This window comes from Verticillium nonalfalfae, assembly GCF_003724135.2.
Source record: "Verticillium nonalfalfae strain VnAa140/NRRL 66861 chromosome Unknown scaffold_121, whole genome shotgun sequence".
NCBI lineage: Eukaryota > Fungi > Ascomycota > Sordariomycetes > Glomerellales > Plectosphaerellaceae > Verticillium > Verticillium nonalfalfae.
The window spans coordinates 1-18,816 of NW_021167346.1; the positions used below are offsets into that span (position 1 = coordinate 1).

Genomic DNA, 18,816 nt, shown 5'->3' on the forward strand with positions numbered 1-18,816 from the left:
CGTTGGAGAGTCGGGGGGGGGGGGGTGCTGATGTCTCAGAGGCCTTGAGAGGGGGGTTCCCCATTCGAAGCGGTGGGGCCTTTCCTGTCTGGAAGAGTACATAGTATACGGGGGAAAAAATCGGATGCCGTGCATTGTGCAGGACTCAGCTTCGTCAGTCTGTTGGTCTCAGGAATTCTGACACGTCTGGTTACGACGTGGACTATTTGCAAATATTGAGTCACGTTGTGGGAGAAAAAATGAAAAATGAAAATAAAAAAGTATCACGTTGACCGTACGCTCGAGCCAAGTAGCCAGGCCGAGAACACGAAATTTCGGGAGTCACGAGAGTCACGGGGGAGTCACGGTGCTGGGGGGGTTACGTAAATTGGCATGAAGCCAGCGCCCTCACCGAGCTGACCCAGGATTGCAGACAGGGCAAGCTGGTGAGAATCTTCCCCGGCTTGGACTCTGTGGGCTGTATGGGGCTGTGTGCATCGTGCCTTTCTTTGGTCTGCGCGTCAAGCAAGGTGTCAACCCAAGGGAACGAACGAGGTCGGGTGTCTGGTTAGCGGCGGCCTAACCAGCCAGCCAGCCCCCTGCCTGCACTTCTCGTCCATGATGCCGCGGGAGGGATGGGTCGGTTGGTTGATGGCGATGGGCTCGGCCGGCCGTTGCCCATCCCATGGTATGCCGTCTCACCGTATTCCGTTTGCCGTGTGAAAAGGGGGCCAAGACACACACACGCACCCACGGCTGTTCCATGTGAAAGCGCTTACCGACAAGCAAAGTTGGAGAAGGAGGGGAAAAGAATTGGAGACAGGGCGAGGGCAGTGAGAAGGCCTGAGGCCGGAAGATGTCGGAAGACGAACAAGGCAAGCCGCATGAACCGCTGATTTGCTGGAGACGCTCAGCCAATGGCCAGGAGGGGATGGGTCAGAGAATGGGGCTTGGGCGGCTCTTGATGCAGGCGCGGGGCACGCGAACGTCATTTTGTATCGTTCGGCACGGGCGTAGTGCACCGCGACCACGTCGGTCGGGCTTAGGCCGAAGGGGAAGGAATCTCACCTCGGGAAAAATTGGAAACATGCTGTCAGACGTTCCGAGATGCCTGGGGTCAAGTCTCGCCCTCAGGAAAGGGGGTGACGGTCAAGCAAGATACGGCCCAAAAACACTGGCTCGACCAGCAACAATAGGGATGCCAGGAGCCGAGGGGCCTGGCTCCAGCGCCGAGAGGGCTGGGCTGGGCCGCCGGTGGAGGGAGGGAAAGAGCTGGAGGGGCATCCGGGCTGCTGTTGCTGACCTAAGAAAACGCGGGGCAGAGCGAGCCAGATTGACGGGATCTCCCCCCCTTCCGACCCTTGTGCGATCAACCGATCCCAGACTTTGCCAGGAGCGTCTAGTCCTGTGGCATGGCTTACAGTGCTTGGCACGACTGGATCCGGGGCCCCTCAGTGCCTCCCGTCGGTCCTCAGGCAGCCTGGCATTGACAGGCCGGCATTGTCTGGCTCCCATCTGTCTTTATTCCCCCTTTGGCTTCAGCCTTAGCCAGCCGATGGGGTCGGTCACACGCGAAAGATCGGCTGGAGCAGGAGGCCAGGATGAAGATTTTCCCACAGTGACGCTTCCCCCTCTCCGCCCGCCCCCCGTATGTTGCAGTCTGAGCAAGCCAAGGCCCTGGATGCATCATGACTTCACTGACCTTGGTTGGTCTGGTTTGGACGACACACCAAACCAGCGATCGTGATGGCGTGGGCGCGACGCGCAGATGTCACTGATAGGCGGCCTCTCGGGTCTGGCAGGCTGCTGCTCCCTGTGCTGCTTCTGCTCGTTCAGCGGGCGCCCGGGCCAAAGGCTGGCGACGGCTCGACTTGACGGCAGCTGATCTACTGTGACGGTTTTGGTCAGCTCGAGCCGAAGGCACGAATCAAGGCCACGCCCAATGAACCCCGGTAACCAATATCCCGATCTGGCAGCCAACAGCAAGCATCGGCATACATGGTACGCGCACAATGCCAGACACGGGCACGGCCTCCATCTCGTCAATCAAGCACGAAAAGACGAAGATGGGACACTGGTCGAAATGCAAAATGCACCCGGTCCTCCCCAGGTGGCCCCACTCAGCGTCGCATCTTACAGGGGGTTTAGGGGTGGCCCATTCCCCTGTATCCTTTTCCCTCCCCAAATGCGCCCCCCTGCCTGCCCACCAATGCCCCTCGATTGCCTTTGCCGGTCCTCTTTTCACGATTCCACGTCTTCACCTTCCTCCGGAACCTTTTCGTGACCCAGCCTGGCTCGTCCACCCAAGACATCTCCACGCGATGCTTCGTCCTCTCTTCAACCAGTCACGCCACTCACCTGCCCTCCGCAACTCCACAGTGGACGCCCGTTGTTATAAATTCCCGTTCAAGGGACCGTCTCTCTATCCTCGGTCTCGGCTGCCTTACCCATCTGAGCCTTCACAAGCACGAGTATCAAGCGGAAGCACACGCTATCCCCCTGTCGTCACCTTCCAAGACTCTTCCTCCATCCACACCCCAGTGGACCGTCTTCTCGCCGGCTGTCTAGCACGAGACGCTACTTTTCCCGAAATCCTATCGACGCCCACTACCTCCAGCTGCTCCAGCTCCAGCTCGCCCGTCTACATAAACATGGAGGACCCCGTTGCCAGAACAGCTTCTCCCTATTCTGACCCAACCAACAAAGGCCCCAAATCCCAAGCCCAAGCCTCTCACCAGTCAGATCTTCGCAAAAGTGAGTCTCACACTCCCTCTGTCTATTCCTGTCATACCCCTCCTCCCCCGGCTTCAGAGCTAACCAGACATGAAGTGGTTTACTCAAACGTCAACAAGACTCCCCTTCACCCCGGCGGTGTTGCTCCCCACCAGGAGCACACTGAGCTCGAGGAGGAGCTTCACGAGACTGCCCACATCGACTATGACCGCGTCGCCATTGTCCCCAACGCCTCTGTTCCTGCTCTCTACGAAGATGCTCTCGTGTACGAGACCGGTTCCGCCATCACATCCAGCGGTGCTTTGACTGCCTACTCCGGCAAGAAGACTGGCCGCTCACCACTGGACAAGCGTATCGTTGAGGAGCCTTCCTCCAAAGACGATATCTGGTACGTTTATGTTAGCCCATTTGGGCGCCAAACAATCACACTTCGGTCATGTTGGCTAACATGAAATGTTCAGGTGGGGACCTGTCAACAAGCCTATGACACCTGAGGTAAGAAAAAGACGAGGGACGACAAAAAGACCCCGTGACCTCGAGTCATGGGCAGTCTTTCGTTTAGCCCGGTTTTCCTTAGCCCCTCTAGACCCCCCCAAGCCCAAAATGACACAGACACGAGCACATGCACATGCAAGCCCCGAGTCCGGGGAAAGTAGGCTTGCCAGGTTCGGATGCCTTTGCCCTGCATTCGGCAATTCCAGACTTCGGATGTCTCACGAGACGCTCCAGCAAGCTTTCCTCGGAATCGTCCCATTTCCTTCCTTGCAGCGCATTTACGCGGTGCATTATGCACACGCAAATTCGCAGGCAGCACTTTGGTCGCCAAACGTCATGGTCTATGACCATTACAGCACCACGACAATCCCCTCCTCACATGACTCCGTCACCTCCGTTTGTCCGCTGGCTCCGCGATCAAGATCTGGAAGTTCAGATGGCGATTGCGGGTGGCCGCGGGCCCAAAAGTCTTGGGTTGCGACTGCGTGTCGTCATTCCATTGATCTCCTCCATGATTTGTTTCCCCCAAGACGCGGATCCCGATGGGTTGCTCCTTGGGTTCTTGGCGTTCGCTCTGTCCCCGCACATGCAGCCGAAGCGAACGCCTAGGAACTCAGTGGGGTCCGCGGCTGCGCACTGCCAATGCATCTTGCCCCGCAAATGCCCGCTCTTCACCTCTTCCCCCTGCCGCATCGCCTGTCCCGACTGTACCCGTACCCACGATCGCTGAACTCATCAAACTGACTGGTCGTTTCACTGTAGGTCTGGAAGATCAACCGCGAGCGTGCTGTCGACTACCTGAACACGAGGAATCGCATCTACGTTGTCGATGGCTTCGCCGGCTGGGATGAGAAGTACCGCATCCGCGTCCGTGTCATCTGTGCCCGTGCCTACCATGCCCTCTTCATGAGGAACATGCTCATCCGCCCCTCGCGTGAGGAGCTTGCCAACTTCCACCCCGACTACACCATCTACAACGCCGGCTCTTTCCCTGCCAACAGATACACTGAGGGTATGACCTCGGCCACTTCGGTTGCCATCAACTTCGCCGAGAAGGAGATGGTCATCCTCGGTACCGAGTACGCTGGTGAGATGAAGAAGGGTGTCTTCACCGTCCTCTTCTACGAGATGCCCGTCAAGCACAACGTCCTGACCCTGCACTCTTCGGCCAACGAGGGCAAGAACGGCGATGTCACCCTCTTCTTCGGTCTGTCCGGCACCGGCAAGACCACCCTGTCCGCCGACCCGCAGCGTGCCCTGATCGGTGACGACGAGCACTGCTGGAGCGACCGTGGCGTCTTCAACATCGAGGGTGGCTGCTACGCCAAGACGATCGGCCTGTCCGCCGAGAAGGAGCCCGATATCTTCGGCGCCATTCGCTTCGGCTCCGTGCTCGAGAACGTCGTTTTCGACCCCGAGACACGTGCTGTCGACTACGACGACTCCACCCTGACCGAGAACACGCGCTGCGCCTACCCCATCGAGTACATCAGCAACGCCAAGATCCCCTGTATCTCCGACTCGCACCCCACCAACATTATCCTCCTGACGTGCGACGCCCGCGGTGTCCTGCCTCCCATCTCCAAGCTCGACCGTTCGCAGACCATGTTCCACTTCATCTCTGGCTACACCTCCAAGATGGCCGGTACCGAGGACGGCGTCACGGAGCCCCAGGCCACCTTCTCCTCGTGCTTCGCCCAGCCCTTCCTCGCGCTGCACCCTATGCGTTACGCCAAGATGCTTGCCGACAAGATTGAGACCCACAAGGCCAACGCCTGGCTCCTCAACACCGGCTGGGTCGGTGCCGGTGCCACCCAGGGCGGCAAGCGTTGCCCTCTCAAGTACACTCGTGCTATTCTCGACGCCATCCACTCTGGCGAGCTTGCCAACGTCGAGTACGAGAACTACGAGGTCTTCAACCTGCAGGTCCCCAAGACGTGCCCCAACGTCCCCTCGGAGCTGCTCAACCCCAGCAACGCCTGGACCGCCGGCGCCGAGAGCTTCAGCACCGAGGTCAAGAAGCTCGGCGGCCTGTTCGTGGAGAACTTCAAGAAGTACGAGAGCGAGGCGACCGAGGATGTCATCAAGGCCGGTCCCGTCATTTGAGGGGTGGTGTGATTAGCATGTTCATCAGCGTGTCTTTTTTCTCTCCTGTTTAATCTTCTGTTCACCACCAGATATCACGGTTTTTCTTTTACTCTTTTCTATACTTTAGGGATAAGGATCATCTGAGACGCAAGAGTGCGGTACGTGCCGCCGTGCCCGATAGACGCGGTCTGGCTTGCGCTGCACCACTGGAAGCCACACGCGGCTGCGAAGGCGATATGCCATTTTAAAATTGATGAGGTTATGGGCCAATAAGATTATGAAAATAAAAAAAGTTAAAAAAAAAACACATCGCCTTGCTTGGGAAAGTGATATGCTTGCTTTCATGACTTGTTCTATCTCCGTTTTGCGACGTTTTGATTGAATGACTTCTTAATGATCGGCACTGACAAACGACTAGTAAGACAAGGTTATTGCCTTCCCGGCACGTCCTTCTTCGTGGCCACAATCCAGTGAAGGTAGCCCACAGGCCAGAGATGCATGTCGCTCCCACTCCTGACCTCCCACGCCTCGCAGTCGGCGCCGCACGTACGCATCAGGGCCTCGACCTCGTCGGGGGTCCGCGTCCGGACGGAGCTGACGAGGCCATCAAAGACGAGCACAAAGGGCAACACGGGGATGACCCAGCAGAAGAAGAGGACGGCCCAGGAGCGCAGGCGCCAGGCGTGGTAGGGGGCGCCGACGAGGACGCCGAGGCCGAGGAGGCAGCAGGCGAGGAAGGAGGCGGGCTCGCGGGCCTGGAGCTCGAAGATGGCGAAGCCGGAGGACGTCGAGAGCGTGTCGCGGAGGATGCGACGCGCGAGGGGGTCGGGGAAGTGGTGGAAGGCGAGGTTGAAGAGGCGGAAGATTTCCTTCTTCTCCTTCTTCTTTGTCGCCGACGGGGATGAAATAGAGACGGGACTGCTGCCGCGGTGCTGCGCGAGCAGGGAGGGCGGGGCCGCCGAGGCGTCGATTGGGTCCGGTTCGTAGACGAGGTTGCTCGAGGCGGCGGCGGCGCGAGACCATGAGGTGGGGTTCGGGTGCAGGTCTGTGAGGACAAAGGTGGCGGCGGGGAGTGAGGCGGCGGCGAGGCGGCGGTTGAGGATGCGCTCAATCGTCGGCGTGGGACCACCGGAGCCGGCACAAAAGTCGATGAAGGTGTGGGAGGGGAGGGAGGCCTGGCCGATCTCGCGCTCGAGGATGTCGGCGGCGAGGCGCGCTGGCGAGGCCGGTTGCAGGCCTGGTGTGCGGTTGACCCAGGTGGCGAGGAGGGCGTCTTGTACGCGGGCGCGGAGGAACGAGGGGAACCAGGGCTGATCGTCGATTTCGAACAAGTGGAAGCGTGGGATGAGGGGGGCCATGGCATGCAGCTGGCACCTGAGTGCTTTGTGTGCGGTGTGAAGTTGAGACGAGTTTGAGGGTGGATGGTGTGAGAACCGTGTTTGTGTGAGTGATCACATCAATTGGAGAGTAGCTGTCGCGTGGACTTTGTTCAATGGTATCTGAGTGCCGGCACTCGTTTCAATTGGCAAACGAGGAGAGGAAGGATGTGATGAGAAGGATTGTTGAGGGCCTCAGTTGTTGGGTGTCATTCAGATAGGCGCCGTTGTCGTCGACATGGTAATGACGTTAACCTGTCATGGTGTTTTGTGGAGACACTTCTGGGGTGCTGTAACGTTGGGGCGGAGTCTCGGCTACATGGCCTCCCGGCCACAGTTCGACATCAGCTTGTCCTCCTCTGTGGACAGGTTCTCTTCTCCTTTAACAGGATAACACTGCTGCCGCGAGATCATGGTGCTCTCGAGCAATCTACCGGTGCTTGGAGCCGTGGCGCTCTGCCTGTTGCTCTGGGCAGTGTTGGGGCGAGTGAGACTGAAGCGCCACGGGTCAGCTCTAAAGTACGTTGAGCCACATCCGATGAACAACACAGCTCACACCTTTTAGAAACGCCCCTAACACCTGGCCTGTTGTCGGAAATGGTCTGGTCTTCATCCAAGCCCGCCAGAAACTCTTCCAATACTTCGTCAAATGTGAGCGTCTGCATGGCTACGAGACACTCCAGATTGCCGTGCCTAGCCTCCCTCCTGGTGTCATTATCAGTGATCCTAAAAACCTTGAATATGTTTTCAAGCATGAAGGCATCTTTTCCAAGGGCTCTTTTGTGAAGGAAAGGTCTTGGGATCTCTTCGGTACGTGTCCTGGGCCTGTATGGGATTGTTCCCTTATAGGTGGACAAACAGCTCACGCACATCGACAGGAAACGGCATCATCAATGCCGATGGCGATCTTTGGAAAGTACAAAGAAAGGCTGGGCTCAGCTTCCTGAGTACAGCAAATCTCAAAATATTGACGCAGATCGCCTTGCCGCGGTACCTTGCGCAGAGTGTGGCACACCTCAAGTCGCAGTGCGGGGGGGCTGTCGTTGACTTGCAAGCTGTCTTTCATGAGATCACCACCCGATTAATGGGTGACATGGCATACAACGCAAGTCAGGAAACCAGCCCATCGAATGTTCTCAGGCTAACAGCTCATGGTTTTAGATGGAAATGCACGCCGATGACGAATTCAGCAAAGCCTTCGACCACGCCTCCGGCGCAACGGCCGAGAGGTTTCAAAACCCGTTGTGGTTCATTACGGAGATATTCTTCGGTGGCACCTTAAGAAAAAACCTTCAGGTCGTCAAGTCCTATGGAGCCAAAATGGTGGACAAGGCCGTTCGTGACAGAAAATCTGCCTCTACGCCTTTCACAGGAGGTAGTGAAACCGGTATCGCCGACAAATCTCAGCATATCGAGGGCAGCCTGATCCAGTCGTTTCTTGACGCCATTGGTGACAAGAAAATGGTAGCAGACGCCGCGCTCAACTACCTGTCAGCTGGCCGCGATACGACTGCCCAAGCACTGACTTGGACCTTTTACTTGCTAATGAGACATCCGGATGTGCTAGCCAAAGTTCGACAGGAAGTGAGGAGACCGTTTGATGATGACCGGGATCTAGCAGACTTGCCATATACTCACGCCGTGTTTAACGAGGCCCTCCGCCTGTACCCGCCGGTTCCGTTTGAGATTAAGCAAGCTATCGAGCACACGACGCTTCCCGATGGCACCTTTCTCCCAAAGGGATCAGTCGTTGTATGGTGCCCGTGGGCAATGAATCGTTCCTATACGACGTGGGGTGCAGACGCAGACGACTTCCGGCCGAAGCGGTGGCTAGAGGGCGGCAAGGTAGCGAATCGGAGCGCAGCTGAATTCCCCGTCTTCAACGGTGGGCCTAGGACATGCCTAGGAAAGAGGATGGCTGAGGTCACAGCCGTCCATGTGATCGCCGTAATGGCATCGACTTTTAGCTTTGAGCCTTCTAGCCATGAAGAAAGAGTCAGCAAGAGTAGTCTGACACTGCCGATGAAGGGCGGTCTACCAGTGAGGGTCATAGAGAATCAGCTGTAGAAACCAAAATGCAAGAAACAAACAGCAAGCCTAGAACTTTCATGCCTGATGGGCGGGGGGTTCCGCAGCGTCGCACAGGTTGTGACCGAGTTCGCGACACAATTCTGCCCCTATTTTCATATGGTGATCACTGCAAAGTCCAGCACGGAAACAGAAGTTGACCGTCCAAACAGAATCGCAGGCTTGTCTAAACCTGCCTTTCAATGGGCAGTAACCAAAACCAAACCTCTTCGCGTGCACTGGCAGAAAAGATATGACTTCACCGCAGCACTCGAGAATGTGGGTGAAAGCAAAAGTTAAGTCTAGCAACTGGACGTTTCGATCGTCCGACCTCCGGGTTATGAGCCCGGCGCGCTTCCGCTGCGCCAAGTTGCTTTTCTGAGAGATATTGAAACGGATCTTTAGATGCCTTTATGATGCCATCATTCTGTGCGCAATATTTGTGGGGAGGGTGACTCACAGGACGGAATAGCTGCCTTCGGCCCTCTTTTGGCTCCACCATCAGCCATGAAGCGACATATGGGAACCGTTCCTTTCGTCTCGCGGTATTCTCCGTCTCAAGATACATAATTTATCGGAGCAGATTTTGTTTAGATGAGGAATCCAGTTCTGGGTCTTTTACAACTGGCATTCAGCAGCCATCTTGTTGGTGGTAAGGTAGTGCCCCTGCGTACTCGTCAGATTTTGTGCTTGCTCGATCAAATCTACTTGTCGTGCCATTCTAGTTCAGCGAAACCACCAATTGACAGAGGCATTGAGTCGGCCGTCGCGGTGTATGCTCTTAATACTGTGCCACCAGCCCAGGGGAATGAAGAGCGCGTCGCCTGGTTCGAGCTGAGCCTCGACAACGTCCTCAGCACCCCCCTCCCCCCACACGGCAGCATTCATCATGACGCTCTCAGGGCCTTCCATCATGCCAGCGTCACGAATTCGACTATTGCCAGCTCGACCGAGCTTAGTCTGTACTTGTCGGTAAAGTGCCTCGCCAGACTTGGGGGGCATAAGTCGAACTGTTTTGCTGCTGTGCAGCTGACAGAAGAGGTTGGGGTTAGGATCGCGGTGGAGTGGCGTGTAAGTTGGTTCGACGCCCATCCAGATACTTGAGTTGTAGATGTCGCCTTTGCCCGTCTCCTTGACAATCCTTGGGGTTGGTAAGTCTTCGCGCAATGACGGGGGAAGTCCGACTAATTGTGATTGTGCAATGTAAAGCTTCTTGATGCTTGCGTCCTGGAGTTTGTTGTACTCAACGGCCTTCAGGAGAAGCAAGAATGGCGCCTCGATGGGGCAGAATTGAGCGTCAGAGTCGGTTGATGGAGGGAGAGCGGAGTGAACTATGCCCGCCAGCACGGTATCCATAGGATTGGAGCTCGCGGTAAGCCAATTGAGAAATTGTTTCACGCTGTCGACTATTACGCCATCATTTTCCGAGAGCTGAGGACTGATGAGCTCGTAGGGGAAAAGATGGTGGGCAAATTGTTCCATGTAGGGGCTGAAAGAAGCACCCGATGTGCCGTGCCCAGCTTCAAACCATTTGGAGGCTGCAGGGATGAACGTTTGACTGAGTGGTCTGTTGTCTGCCTTGAAAAACAAAGGACGGGCTGGCCCGAAAGCTTCCTCTCGAAACTGGGCGATGTCGACTCGGTCGTAAGGGGCGGGAGCCAAATCGACCGCGCGCACCTGTAGTGTCGTTATTGCAGCGCGGCGACAAGCCCGAGGCATCGTATGCCTGACCAACTGCCGACGACATGTATTCGTAAGAGTTCTCATAATGGGCGAATATGTTCAGACCCAAGGGCGATCTACTAGATGCTACCTTCCAAGTCGGACACCTGAACCAGTTGATTCTTCAATGACCATCATGTGACCCGCCTGCCTGGTGTTGTCGGGTGTGCTGCACGGACCATGTCCGCCTCTTGCGACGCACACACAGACTTGGCCAGGCAGGCAGGCCCAGGCCCAGGCACAGCGTAGCCCACTCTCGGCCAGCCTGAGATTGTCCTTCCACAGCCCGGGTAACCCACCAACTGCGCTTCACCAAAAGTTCGCATCACAGCACAACCCAACGCCAGTCTACCCACCCACATCGAACCCCGCCACTTGCCGTCTTTCAGCAGTTGCGGAATCCCTCACTCGGTTGATTCCATCAGTACCCGTCGACTGTCAGGCTATGCGAGTCACTGCTCCTACCCGATGAACATGCGCCGCGCCTGAGCACTGCCCACCTCTGCCGTTACCCCGCGATACCCTCACCCTTCCAGATCTATCCCGGCTATAGCCCCAACCCGACCATTCGGTTTGGCCCGCATTTGACTTGCAGATCGCCGCGCACACATCACGCCGCGATCGCCTCGTCTGCACCACACCCTTAGGACAACCGCACCTTTCCACGAAAGTGGAGTACCTAGACGCCATGTCTACCTCTTCGGGGACTCCCGAGTCGTGGATATCGTCCTTCTGCTCTCTCCTGGGACACGAATATTTTGCCGAGGTCTCTGAAGAGTTCATCGAAGATGACTTCAACTTGACTGGCCTGCAGACCCAGGTTGCGATGTACAAGGAAGCTCTCGAGGTATTTCCTCCAGGACCCCCCTCCCTTGACACTTCTGTGACCTCCCAGCCTACAGTCGCGTGAGATACGCTGACCGACTGACTTTTTTCCCCTTCTACAGATGATCCTCGATGTGGAGCCGGAAGATGATGAAGACGAAGACGAAGAGGAGGAAGAAGAGGATGATAACGACTCGGCAGACCAGGAGCGTTTGGCCGCCCGGCACGAGCGCAGGCAACACAGCCGCATGGCGAGCGATTTGAGCGTGATCGAGTCCTCCTCCGAGATGCTCTATGGTCTGATTCACCAACGTTTTATCTGCTCTCGCGCCGGCATACAGCAGATGAGCGAGAAGTACGAGCTCGGTCACTTTGGATACTGCCCTCGCACCAACTGCGGTCAGGCGAGAACGCTGCCCGTTGGCCTGTCCGATATCCCTGGAGAGGACACGGTCAAGCTGTTCTGCCCATCATGCCTAGACGTCTACGTTCCTCCCAACAGTCGCTTCCAGACTGTTGATGGAGCTTTCTTCGGCCGCACCTTTGGTGCTCTTTTCCTCCTCACCTTCCCAGAATATGATCTGACCAAGCACACCGTCGAGATGCTTCCGCCTGCGACCGGCGGTGCTCGTGTTGCTGATGACGGCCTTCACACCATCAATGGCATGTACTCCAAAAATATCGGCCCGGGCCTTGGTGCCGGAAACATCTACGAGCCCAAGATCTACGGTTTCCGCGTATCTGAGCTTGCCCGTTCAGGTCCAAGGATGCAGTGGCTTCGTAGCCGTCCGGGCGACATGTCCGAGCTTGACGAGGCGAAGCACTACGCTGAGAAGCACCCAGATTCGGACGACGGCGATGAACGCATGGAGAAGACAGGCTCGGCGGCACGCAGACGCGACCCCGCGGCGGCCCGTCCCCAACGCCAGACACAAAATGGAAGTCCCATGAACGTGGAGGCCAATGGTGTGGAGTCTGAGCTTTGAGAGGGACCACAAACAGCCCCCCTTCAAACGAGGGCACCATCGGATACCCCGCATGAGGATGGCGTTTATGAGGTCGAGTCTGTTATCGTTTGTCGTCTTGGGGTTGGAGGCTTAGGACACTGCCGAGGCCAATGCATGGGAATCAAGAGATGAAACGGCAGGCGAAGGAACGAGGTTTATAACTACGGAATAACGGCTTTGGGTTTGGGCGTCTCGTGAAACAATCAAGATGCTATGGCTCGTGTCTGCGCATCCGAGCCGATGGGGATGGAATAGACATTTGGTTTCTGAGCGTCATGTTTAGCGGGCTGCAGAAGCATATGACGGCTGAAAAGTCACGCGATCTCTCCATTGTTATTGATGACCGATCATGTCTGTTAGCGATGAAAATGGGATTACGCTTGTCACGCCCGAAATGTAATTGTAAGCATGCTTATTAAAAGGATGTGAGGTGCTCACAAATGGCCTAGGCCAGCCCGGGAGCCACCGTCTTGAATATTTAACCCTCCTTACTCGGCCCAAAGCTCCCTACGAGCCCCCCTCCATTCATTTCATCTGATAACGATATTCTCTTGATACTTGCCATTTGCTGGGCAACTGATTCCAGCTGTCGGCGCCATATTATCGTGACAACCAAATAATGGCCGGGTCACTACAAAAGTACCCTTCGCCGCTTAGCGGCTTTGAGGACGCCGCACCACTACCAACAGACTTGGGTGAAGATGGAAAGAGCTTTGTGAATCCTCAACGAGAGGGCCTCAGCGACAGCTACGAGAAATTCACTGCACCGTTGGATAATGGGACGAGAGGTGGCTTGTGATTCTCACCCAGTCAATTCGCCGGATACTTGAACTCGACTGACTAGGGACAGCGATATTCACATTTACCATTTCCAGAACAACCCCGCGCAGGTGAAGCATGCAAAGGACCTGTGGGAGCGCATCAGGAGAGAGTGTTAGTTTGTTTCTCGGACTCGCTTCGCTTCGCATAAGGCAGCACTAACAAAAGTTCCTGTCTAGTCCCTGAGCTTCGAGTGTACCGCTTCTGGGACAAGCCCATTGGTCCTCACCCTGTCGCCATGTTCGAGGTCAACCTGTTCACGCCGGCTCAATTTGGCGCATTTATCCCGTGGCTGGCTATCTACAGAGGTCCCTTGTCAGCACTTGTGCATCCCAACACCGACGAAGAGGGAAATGAGGCGGCCGTCGAGCTGAGGAACCACACGGAGCGGGCCATTTGGCTTGGAGAGAGGATCCCCCTTGACTTGACTGGCTTTCAACCCTGAGTCGATGACAAATTCCATATTATCTAGTTAATCATTTCATCTTCCAATACGCCGGCTGTTGATTATTTGTTGTGCTTTGGCCGGTGTCGCGTCATGCAGTATCGAGCCCCTCAAAGTTGCGATATGCAGCTCACCTAGCACGCCATTAAATCCGACATCACGCCGAAACAGGCGGGCAATTCGCAACCTTTCAGGAGTCGCGGTCTGAGCAAATGGTATATATAAATACCCGTCACTCATTGAAATTTTCTTATTGATTCGTCACCTTTAGTTCGTTGTTTCTTCATTGGAACCCAATACATACACACTCTCCGTCCCAGAGCACGCGAACCTTTACAAGACGCTTACACCACGCAAGATCCTCCACCAAAATGACCTCACTCCCCCTGTATGACGCTGTGGTCCCTTCTATTACCAAGGGATTAAAGACCTTTGATCACATCCTCACCAAGACGGAAGAGTATGCCAAAGAGAACAACCTCAGCGTGGACGAGGTATTCGTCGAAGCCCGTCTGATCGAGGACCAAAAACCCCTGGTTTTCCAAGTCCAGAACGTTTCCAAAATCGTTCGAATCGCCTTCGCACGTTTGACGGGCAAGGAGCTGGAAACTCTCGAAGACAATGAGCAGACTTTGGCGGAGTTGCACAAGCGCATCCAGAGCACATTGGAGCTGGTGCAGACGGTGGACGCTTCGGTAGCCAATGGCCGTGCCGCAGAGTCAGTCGAGCTGTAAGTCAATCGACATCCCAGGGAATTTCGTGTTCATAGCTAAACCTTGGCAGGGCTGCCGCTGGGCATAAGAAGACGTTGACGGTGCAGGATGCTCTTCTGTACCACAGCTTGCCTAACTTCTTCTTCCACCTCGTTACCGCCTACTCGATTCTCCGCGCGAAGGGTGTGCCGCTAGGCAAGTTTGATTACCTCGGCAGCTTCCTCGGGGTTTTCTAGGGGTCGCGGGGGATCACAGCGAGGAACACTGATAAATACATACCCATGTCATTCGGTTGTCTGGCTTATGCCGAGTCCGTCCTGCTCTACTTTCAAGCAACTGTTGTTCGCTGTCGATCTGCCTATTGAACAAGGCATGTACCGTGACATGGAATTGCGTCAGCAACGACCAAATCGTTCAACCATCCTGAAGCATGACATGGTCAGTAGATTGCAGGCCATATAGCAAACCCCACTTGTTCATCGACATACCGGCGTCACGTGAGAACGCGTTTCTGCTTCGGCATCAGTATGACGTCGTGCTGAATCAGCAATGCCCTCCACCTCGACATCCTCCCAGGCATCCACCAAGTCAATGTGAGATTGGAGTGCCAACGCGTGTAAGACGGATCCCTCAGCCTCGACGTCCAAGGCGTCGCGCAATCATCGCCGCGCCTGAAGGATGGCCGGCCGCAAGCGCAAGGCGCCCTCGAGGTCGAAGACATCCCGAAGCGACCTCCCGGATGTATACCAAGATTTGCTCGCCGAGGCTGGTGCCGGCCCGTCTACGCCGCCTCTTGCAGAGGAGTCACCAAGGAAGCGTAGACGGCCAGGTGAGAGGCCGGCGACACCAGCTGCGGCGCCGAAGACTCCCAAGACGGAGCAGGTCTCGGAGGACGACGACAGCGACGATGAGCTCGAGTTTGAAGATGTCCCCATTCCGGCGCCAAACCTTCAGACGATGTACCTGGACACTGATGAGGAGGACGAGGACGATGAGATGATCTTCGAAGATGTGCCCATCGTACCTATGCAGACCAGCCCCATCGTTGCCGCACCCCGAGCCGACCTCGAGCTGAACCTGACAGCGCATCGAGCAGTTGCGCCAAAGGCACCAGAGAGACGAAAACCAATCACCAAGGCGGAGAGAGACCTCCGGATTCACGCCCACAAATCACATTTGTTATGCTTATTGATTCACACGGCGCGGAGAAACCGGTGGTGCAACGACAGTGAGGTGCAGAACCGCCTGCGTCCGTTGCTGTCAAAGAAGGTCGCCTCTCTGCTGAAGCCGAGACCGAACCTGTCTCAGTTTGGCCAAACTGAGTCCTTGAAGGATGGTCTCGAACAAATCGGCCGTACCTTCAAGGCCAAGTACCAGGTGACCGAACGTGGTCTCCGTCGTTGCCTCTGGGCTGAAGCACCTGAACATCTAGAAAAGGTGACGACAGTTTTCCCTTCGTACATCGCAACATCATGTTCAGAGCCGTTCCTGACCGATTCCTAGTATGAACCCCCAGACGACATGGACTCGTGTATCGGGAGAGATGATTTTCAGACTGCGGCCCGAACGCTCGAAGGATCACGCGACACGGGTGCACAGCTGCTTTGTGCGTTGCTACGGTCAGCAGGTGTGCAGACTCGCCTAGTGGCCTCCTTTCAACCGCTGAGCTTCACAGCCGGCGGTCCAACCTTGCCGAAGCCTCAAACAGTCAAAATGTTGACTTCGAAAGCCAAGGCCGAGGAAATGCAGCGCCTCGCCAAAGCCAAACAAGAAATGGCGCCTTCACCGGCCACACCCTCGGCCAGGAGGCGGCTCGGCCATCCCAACGCGACAGCATACCGCGTGCCGACCATGACGGCAGCGCCTAGCGCGTCGCGGCCCGTCAAAATCCACAAACCGCTCCGTGAGTCTCCGTATCCGGTGTACTGGATCGAGGTTCTCGACGTTGCACATCAAAGGTGGCAACCTGTCGATCCCCTTGTGACAGATACACTGTGGAAGCCCGCGAAACTCGAGCCACCAGCATCGGACCGAGATAATAACTTGACCTATGTGCTGGCCTTTGAGTCTGACGGCACAGCCAAAGATGTTACGAGGCGCTATGCGAAGGGATACGCGGCAAAGACACGCAAACTGCGGATAGAGACTGCCGAAGCAGACGGCGCGCAGTGGTGGGCCAAGGCGCTCAAGGTGTTTGCGCGACGGCGACCGACGGATGTCGATCATATCGAAGCCAGCGAGCTCGAGGCGACGGCGTCACGGGAACCCATGCCGCGCAACGTTGCCGATTTCAAAGACCACCCCATCTACGCGCTGGAACGACACTTGCGGCGCCACGAGGTGCTCAAAGCCGACGCGCAGCCGGCGGGGACAGTGAGCGCCGGCAGCAAGGCGCCGCTGGAGACGATCTACCGGCGACGAGACGTGCGGATCGCCCGCAGCCGCGACAAGTGGTATCGCATGGGGCGAGACGTCAAAGCGATGGAAATGCCCGTCAAGTTTCTGACAAAGCGAGTCAACACCAAGCCCGGGGAGTACGTGGATGACGGTTACGGGGGCGACGTGCGCGACGCCGAGGGAACGCCGGTGTTCACGGAGGAGCAGACGGAGGAGTACAGGCCGCCGCCGGTAGTGCGGGGGCGGGTGCCGAAGAACAAATTTGGCAACATCGATCTCTACGTGCCCAGCATGGTCCCCAAGGGGGGCGTCTGGATCGCTGACGACAGCGAGGACGAGCCTTCGTCTGCGCGGGCGGCGTTCATCCTGGGCATCGACTACGCGCCTGCACTCACTGGATTCTTGTTCAAGGGGCGACAGGGCACAGCGGTGCTCAATGGCGTCGTGGTGGCCGAGGAATACGAAGAGGCCATGCGGGCGGTCAAAGCCGGGCTCAGCGATGTCGAAGCACAGCAGCAGCAGGACCGCAGAGCCACGGCAGCGCTGCGAATGTGGAAGCGGTTCCTCGTGGTCCTACGTATCCACGAACGGGTGTATGCCGGTGTCAGCGCCGAGGAGAGGGCGGCAGACGAGGCAGGACGAGGGTTCGTGGCAGATGGGGATGAAGAGGGCCACGGTTCGGATCCTGCGACGGAGGCTGCGCATGAGGACGAAGTGCTAGATGAGGAGGCTCTCGAGGCGCTTGATGAGGTGGATGCAGACGAAGAGGCAGCCAGTGAAACGACCGAGGAGATCACCATGGCGGACGAGGACTTTGGTGGTGGTGGCTTCATGACCGAGGGTGATGACCTGGGCGGTGGCTTCATGGTTGACTGAGGCGCAGTCCGTCTATCGTAGCAAGATGGACTGCGTTGCAAAACATGACCCTGAATCGAGTGTATGCAAGTCGCGACTGGGGAGCGATCACGGCTGTGAGTGCACTGCTGATGGCATCGAGGCACCGAGGACGCATCGTTGGACACGCAAGTGTGAGGCTCGAGCAAGCGGTTGCACGTACAGGGTCCCCCACCTTAGGTGCCTCGGCCCCTGCCTATACCTCGCTGTACCTACCCACCTTCATCAATCATCAGTTCAGGTGCTACCTGGAAGTTGAAAGGCAGGCACAAACGAGATGGTGCCCCGCAAGTCATGACGTAATCGACAGTCAAGGGGAATTTTAGTATCTAGGCATGAAGAAAAAGGGCGCCATTCAGACGAATAGGAGTCCAAGGTCGGCCTTCTTGGCAGTCCGCATGGTGTCTTGGGCGCGATTTCGCCTGATCGATACGGAATACGTCCAACGACGAAATGCATCCAAAGAGGTGTCGTAGCCTCAATTTCGTTCGCTCGGAAAAAGGCAAGATATGGAATCCAGCCAGGGCATGAAGCGGCTGCTGCCTTGCGCCCGCTCATGTCATGTCATGTCGGTACCGTAAAAGTCTACGCAACGCGACGGGTAGATGCGCGTATTCATCGTAAAGAGATGACCCAGGCTGACAGGTGAGTGTGTCTCGGGGGTGGCATGCTGCGCCGCGCCCCTGAGCCAAAGGATTGAACTAGGTTGCTGAGAGTACGCGTATCGGGGGACGACTCTGTGCGCTGTGCCGTCAAGTTACGTTCTATGTGTGTGTGATTGGCCGACTTGCGCAGCTTCGGCAGCTGGAAGGATCCTTGAGGGGGGATGGGGGCAGCTACTGGCTACGACCTACAGGGGAGTCTGATCAGGCTAGTACAGCGGGTTCCAGCTCCACTATCCGTTCCCGGCACGTTTGGGGCCTGGCTGCTCCTACCTTAGGTACCTACCTACCTTAGAGGTACCCAGAGTTTTCACGGCTAAGGTAGGTAGGTAGGTAGGCAACGCACTGGCACGTCGCGAGCCCAGAGGCAGTGCAGTGCAGTGCTGTGGGACGGCCTCAGTTGCCTGCCAAAGTGGGGCGGGCCACTGCTCCCCTGAGGAGGTGCCTCAGTTGCACATCCATGCCCAGAGGGAGCCTTGGGGCAGAGGGTGGTGATTCAGTCTGCCAAGACCCCCGGAGGTACACGGCCACACGGTTCAATGTCTGCCCGCCCAAGGCAGTCAACACAAAAACAGAAAAAGACATTCCTCCTCC

At 56.6% G+C, this 18,816-nt stretch overlaps 8 protein-coding genes and 1 non-coding gene across 9 annotated transcripts; 6 read left to right on the forward strand and 3 right to left on the reverse strand.

Annotated features, from left to right (window-relative positions):
• Positions 1 to 2,630: 2,630 nt before the first annotated feature.
• On the forward strand, positions 2,631 to 5,313 carry PCK1 (Protein kinase C-like 1; the record flags this gene model as incomplete). The annotated part of the gene is made up of 4 exons (XM_028635414.1): positions 2,631 to 2,733; positions 2,809 to 3,100; positions 3,174 to 3,207; positions 3,970 to 5,313. The coding sequence occupies 4 exons, from the start codon at positions 2,631 to 2,633 to the stop codon at positions 5,311 to 5,313; spliced, it is 1,773 nt and encodes a 590-aa protein (XP_028492085.1).
• Positions 5,314 to 5,723: 410 nt separating this feature from the next.
• D7B24_001171 (uncharacterized protein) lies at positions 5,724 to 7,336 on the reverse strand (the record flags this gene model as incomplete). Its single annotated transcript, XM_028635415.1, has 3 exons — positions 5,724 to 6,676; positions 7,007 to 7,164; positions 7,230 to 7,336. The coding sequence occupies 3 exons, from the start codon at positions 7,334 to 7,336 to the stop codon at positions 5,724 to 5,726; spliced, it is 1,218 nt and encodes a 405-aa protein (XP_028492086.1).
• A 419-nt stretch (positions 7,337 to 7,755) lies between these two features.
• D7B24_001172 (uncharacterized protein) lies at positions 7,756 to 8,738 on the forward strand (the record flags this gene model as incomplete). The annotated part of the gene is made up of 2 exons (XM_028635416.1): positions 7,756 to 7,776; positions 7,833 to 8,738. The coding sequence occupies 2 exons, from the start codon at positions 7,756 to 7,758 to the stop codon at positions 8,736 to 8,738; spliced, it is 927 nt and encodes a 308-aa protein (XP_028492087.1).
• A 303-nt stretch (positions 8,739 to 9,041) lies between these two features.
• D7B24_001173 lies at positions 9,042 to 9,113 on the reverse strand. Its single transcript has one exon. It is a non-coding gene; the product is annotated as a tRNA-Met (tRNA).
• A 351-nt stretch (positions 9,114 to 9,464) lies between these two features.
• Positions 9,465 to 10,505, reverse strand: D7B24_001174 (uncharacterized protein; the record flags this gene model as incomplete). Its single annotated transcript, XM_028635417.1, has 1 exon — positions 9,465 to 10,505. The coding sequence occupies one exon, from the start codon at positions 10,503 to 10,505 to the stop codon at positions 9,465 to 9,467; it is 1,041 nt and encodes a 346-aa protein (XP_028492088.1).
• A 643-nt stretch (positions 10,506 to 11,148) lies between these two features.
• On the forward strand, positions 11,149 to 12,271 carry CKB1 (casein kinase 2 regulatory subunit; the record flags this gene model as incomplete). Its single annotated transcript, XM_028635418.1, has 2 exons — positions 11,149 to 11,307; positions 11,408 to 12,271. 2 exons carry the CDS (start codon positions 11,149 to 11,151, stop codon positions 12,269 to 12,271), a joined length of 1,023 nt encoding a protein of 340 aa, XP_028492089.1.
• Positions 12,272 to 12,911: 640 nt separating this feature from the next.
• On the forward strand, positions 12,912 to 13,556 carry D7B24_001176 (uncharacterized protein; the record flags this gene model as incomplete). Its single annotated transcript, XM_028635419.1, has 3 exons — positions 12,912 to 13,087; positions 13,143 to 13,225; positions 13,291 to 13,556. The coding sequence occupies 3 exons, from the start codon at positions 12,912 to 12,914 to the stop codon at positions 13,554 to 13,556; spliced, it is 525 nt and encodes a 174-aa protein (XP_028492090.1).
• A 371-nt stretch (positions 13,557 to 13,927) lies between these two features.
• Positions 13,928 to 14,505, forward strand: D7B24_001177 (uncharacterized protein; the record flags this gene model as incomplete). The annotated part of the gene is made up of 2 exons (XM_028635420.1): positions 13,928 to 14,286; positions 14,340 to 14,505. The coding sequence occupies 2 exons, from the start codon at positions 13,928 to 13,930 to the stop codon at positions 14,503 to 14,505; spliced, it is 525 nt and encodes a 174-aa protein (XP_028492091.1).
• A 442-nt stretch (positions 14,506 to 14,947) lies between these two features.
• On the forward strand, positions 14,948 to 17,542 carry D7B24_001178 (uncharacterized protein; the record flags this gene model as incomplete). Its single annotated transcript, XM_028635421.1, has 3 exons — positions 14,948 to 15,706; positions 15,773 to 15,875; positions 15,945 to 17,542. 3 exons carry the CDS (start codon positions 14,948 to 14,950, stop codon positions 17,540 to 17,542), a joined length of 2,460 nt encoding a protein of 819 aa, XP_028492092.1.
• Positions 17,543 to 18,816: the final 1,274 nt, after the last annotated feature.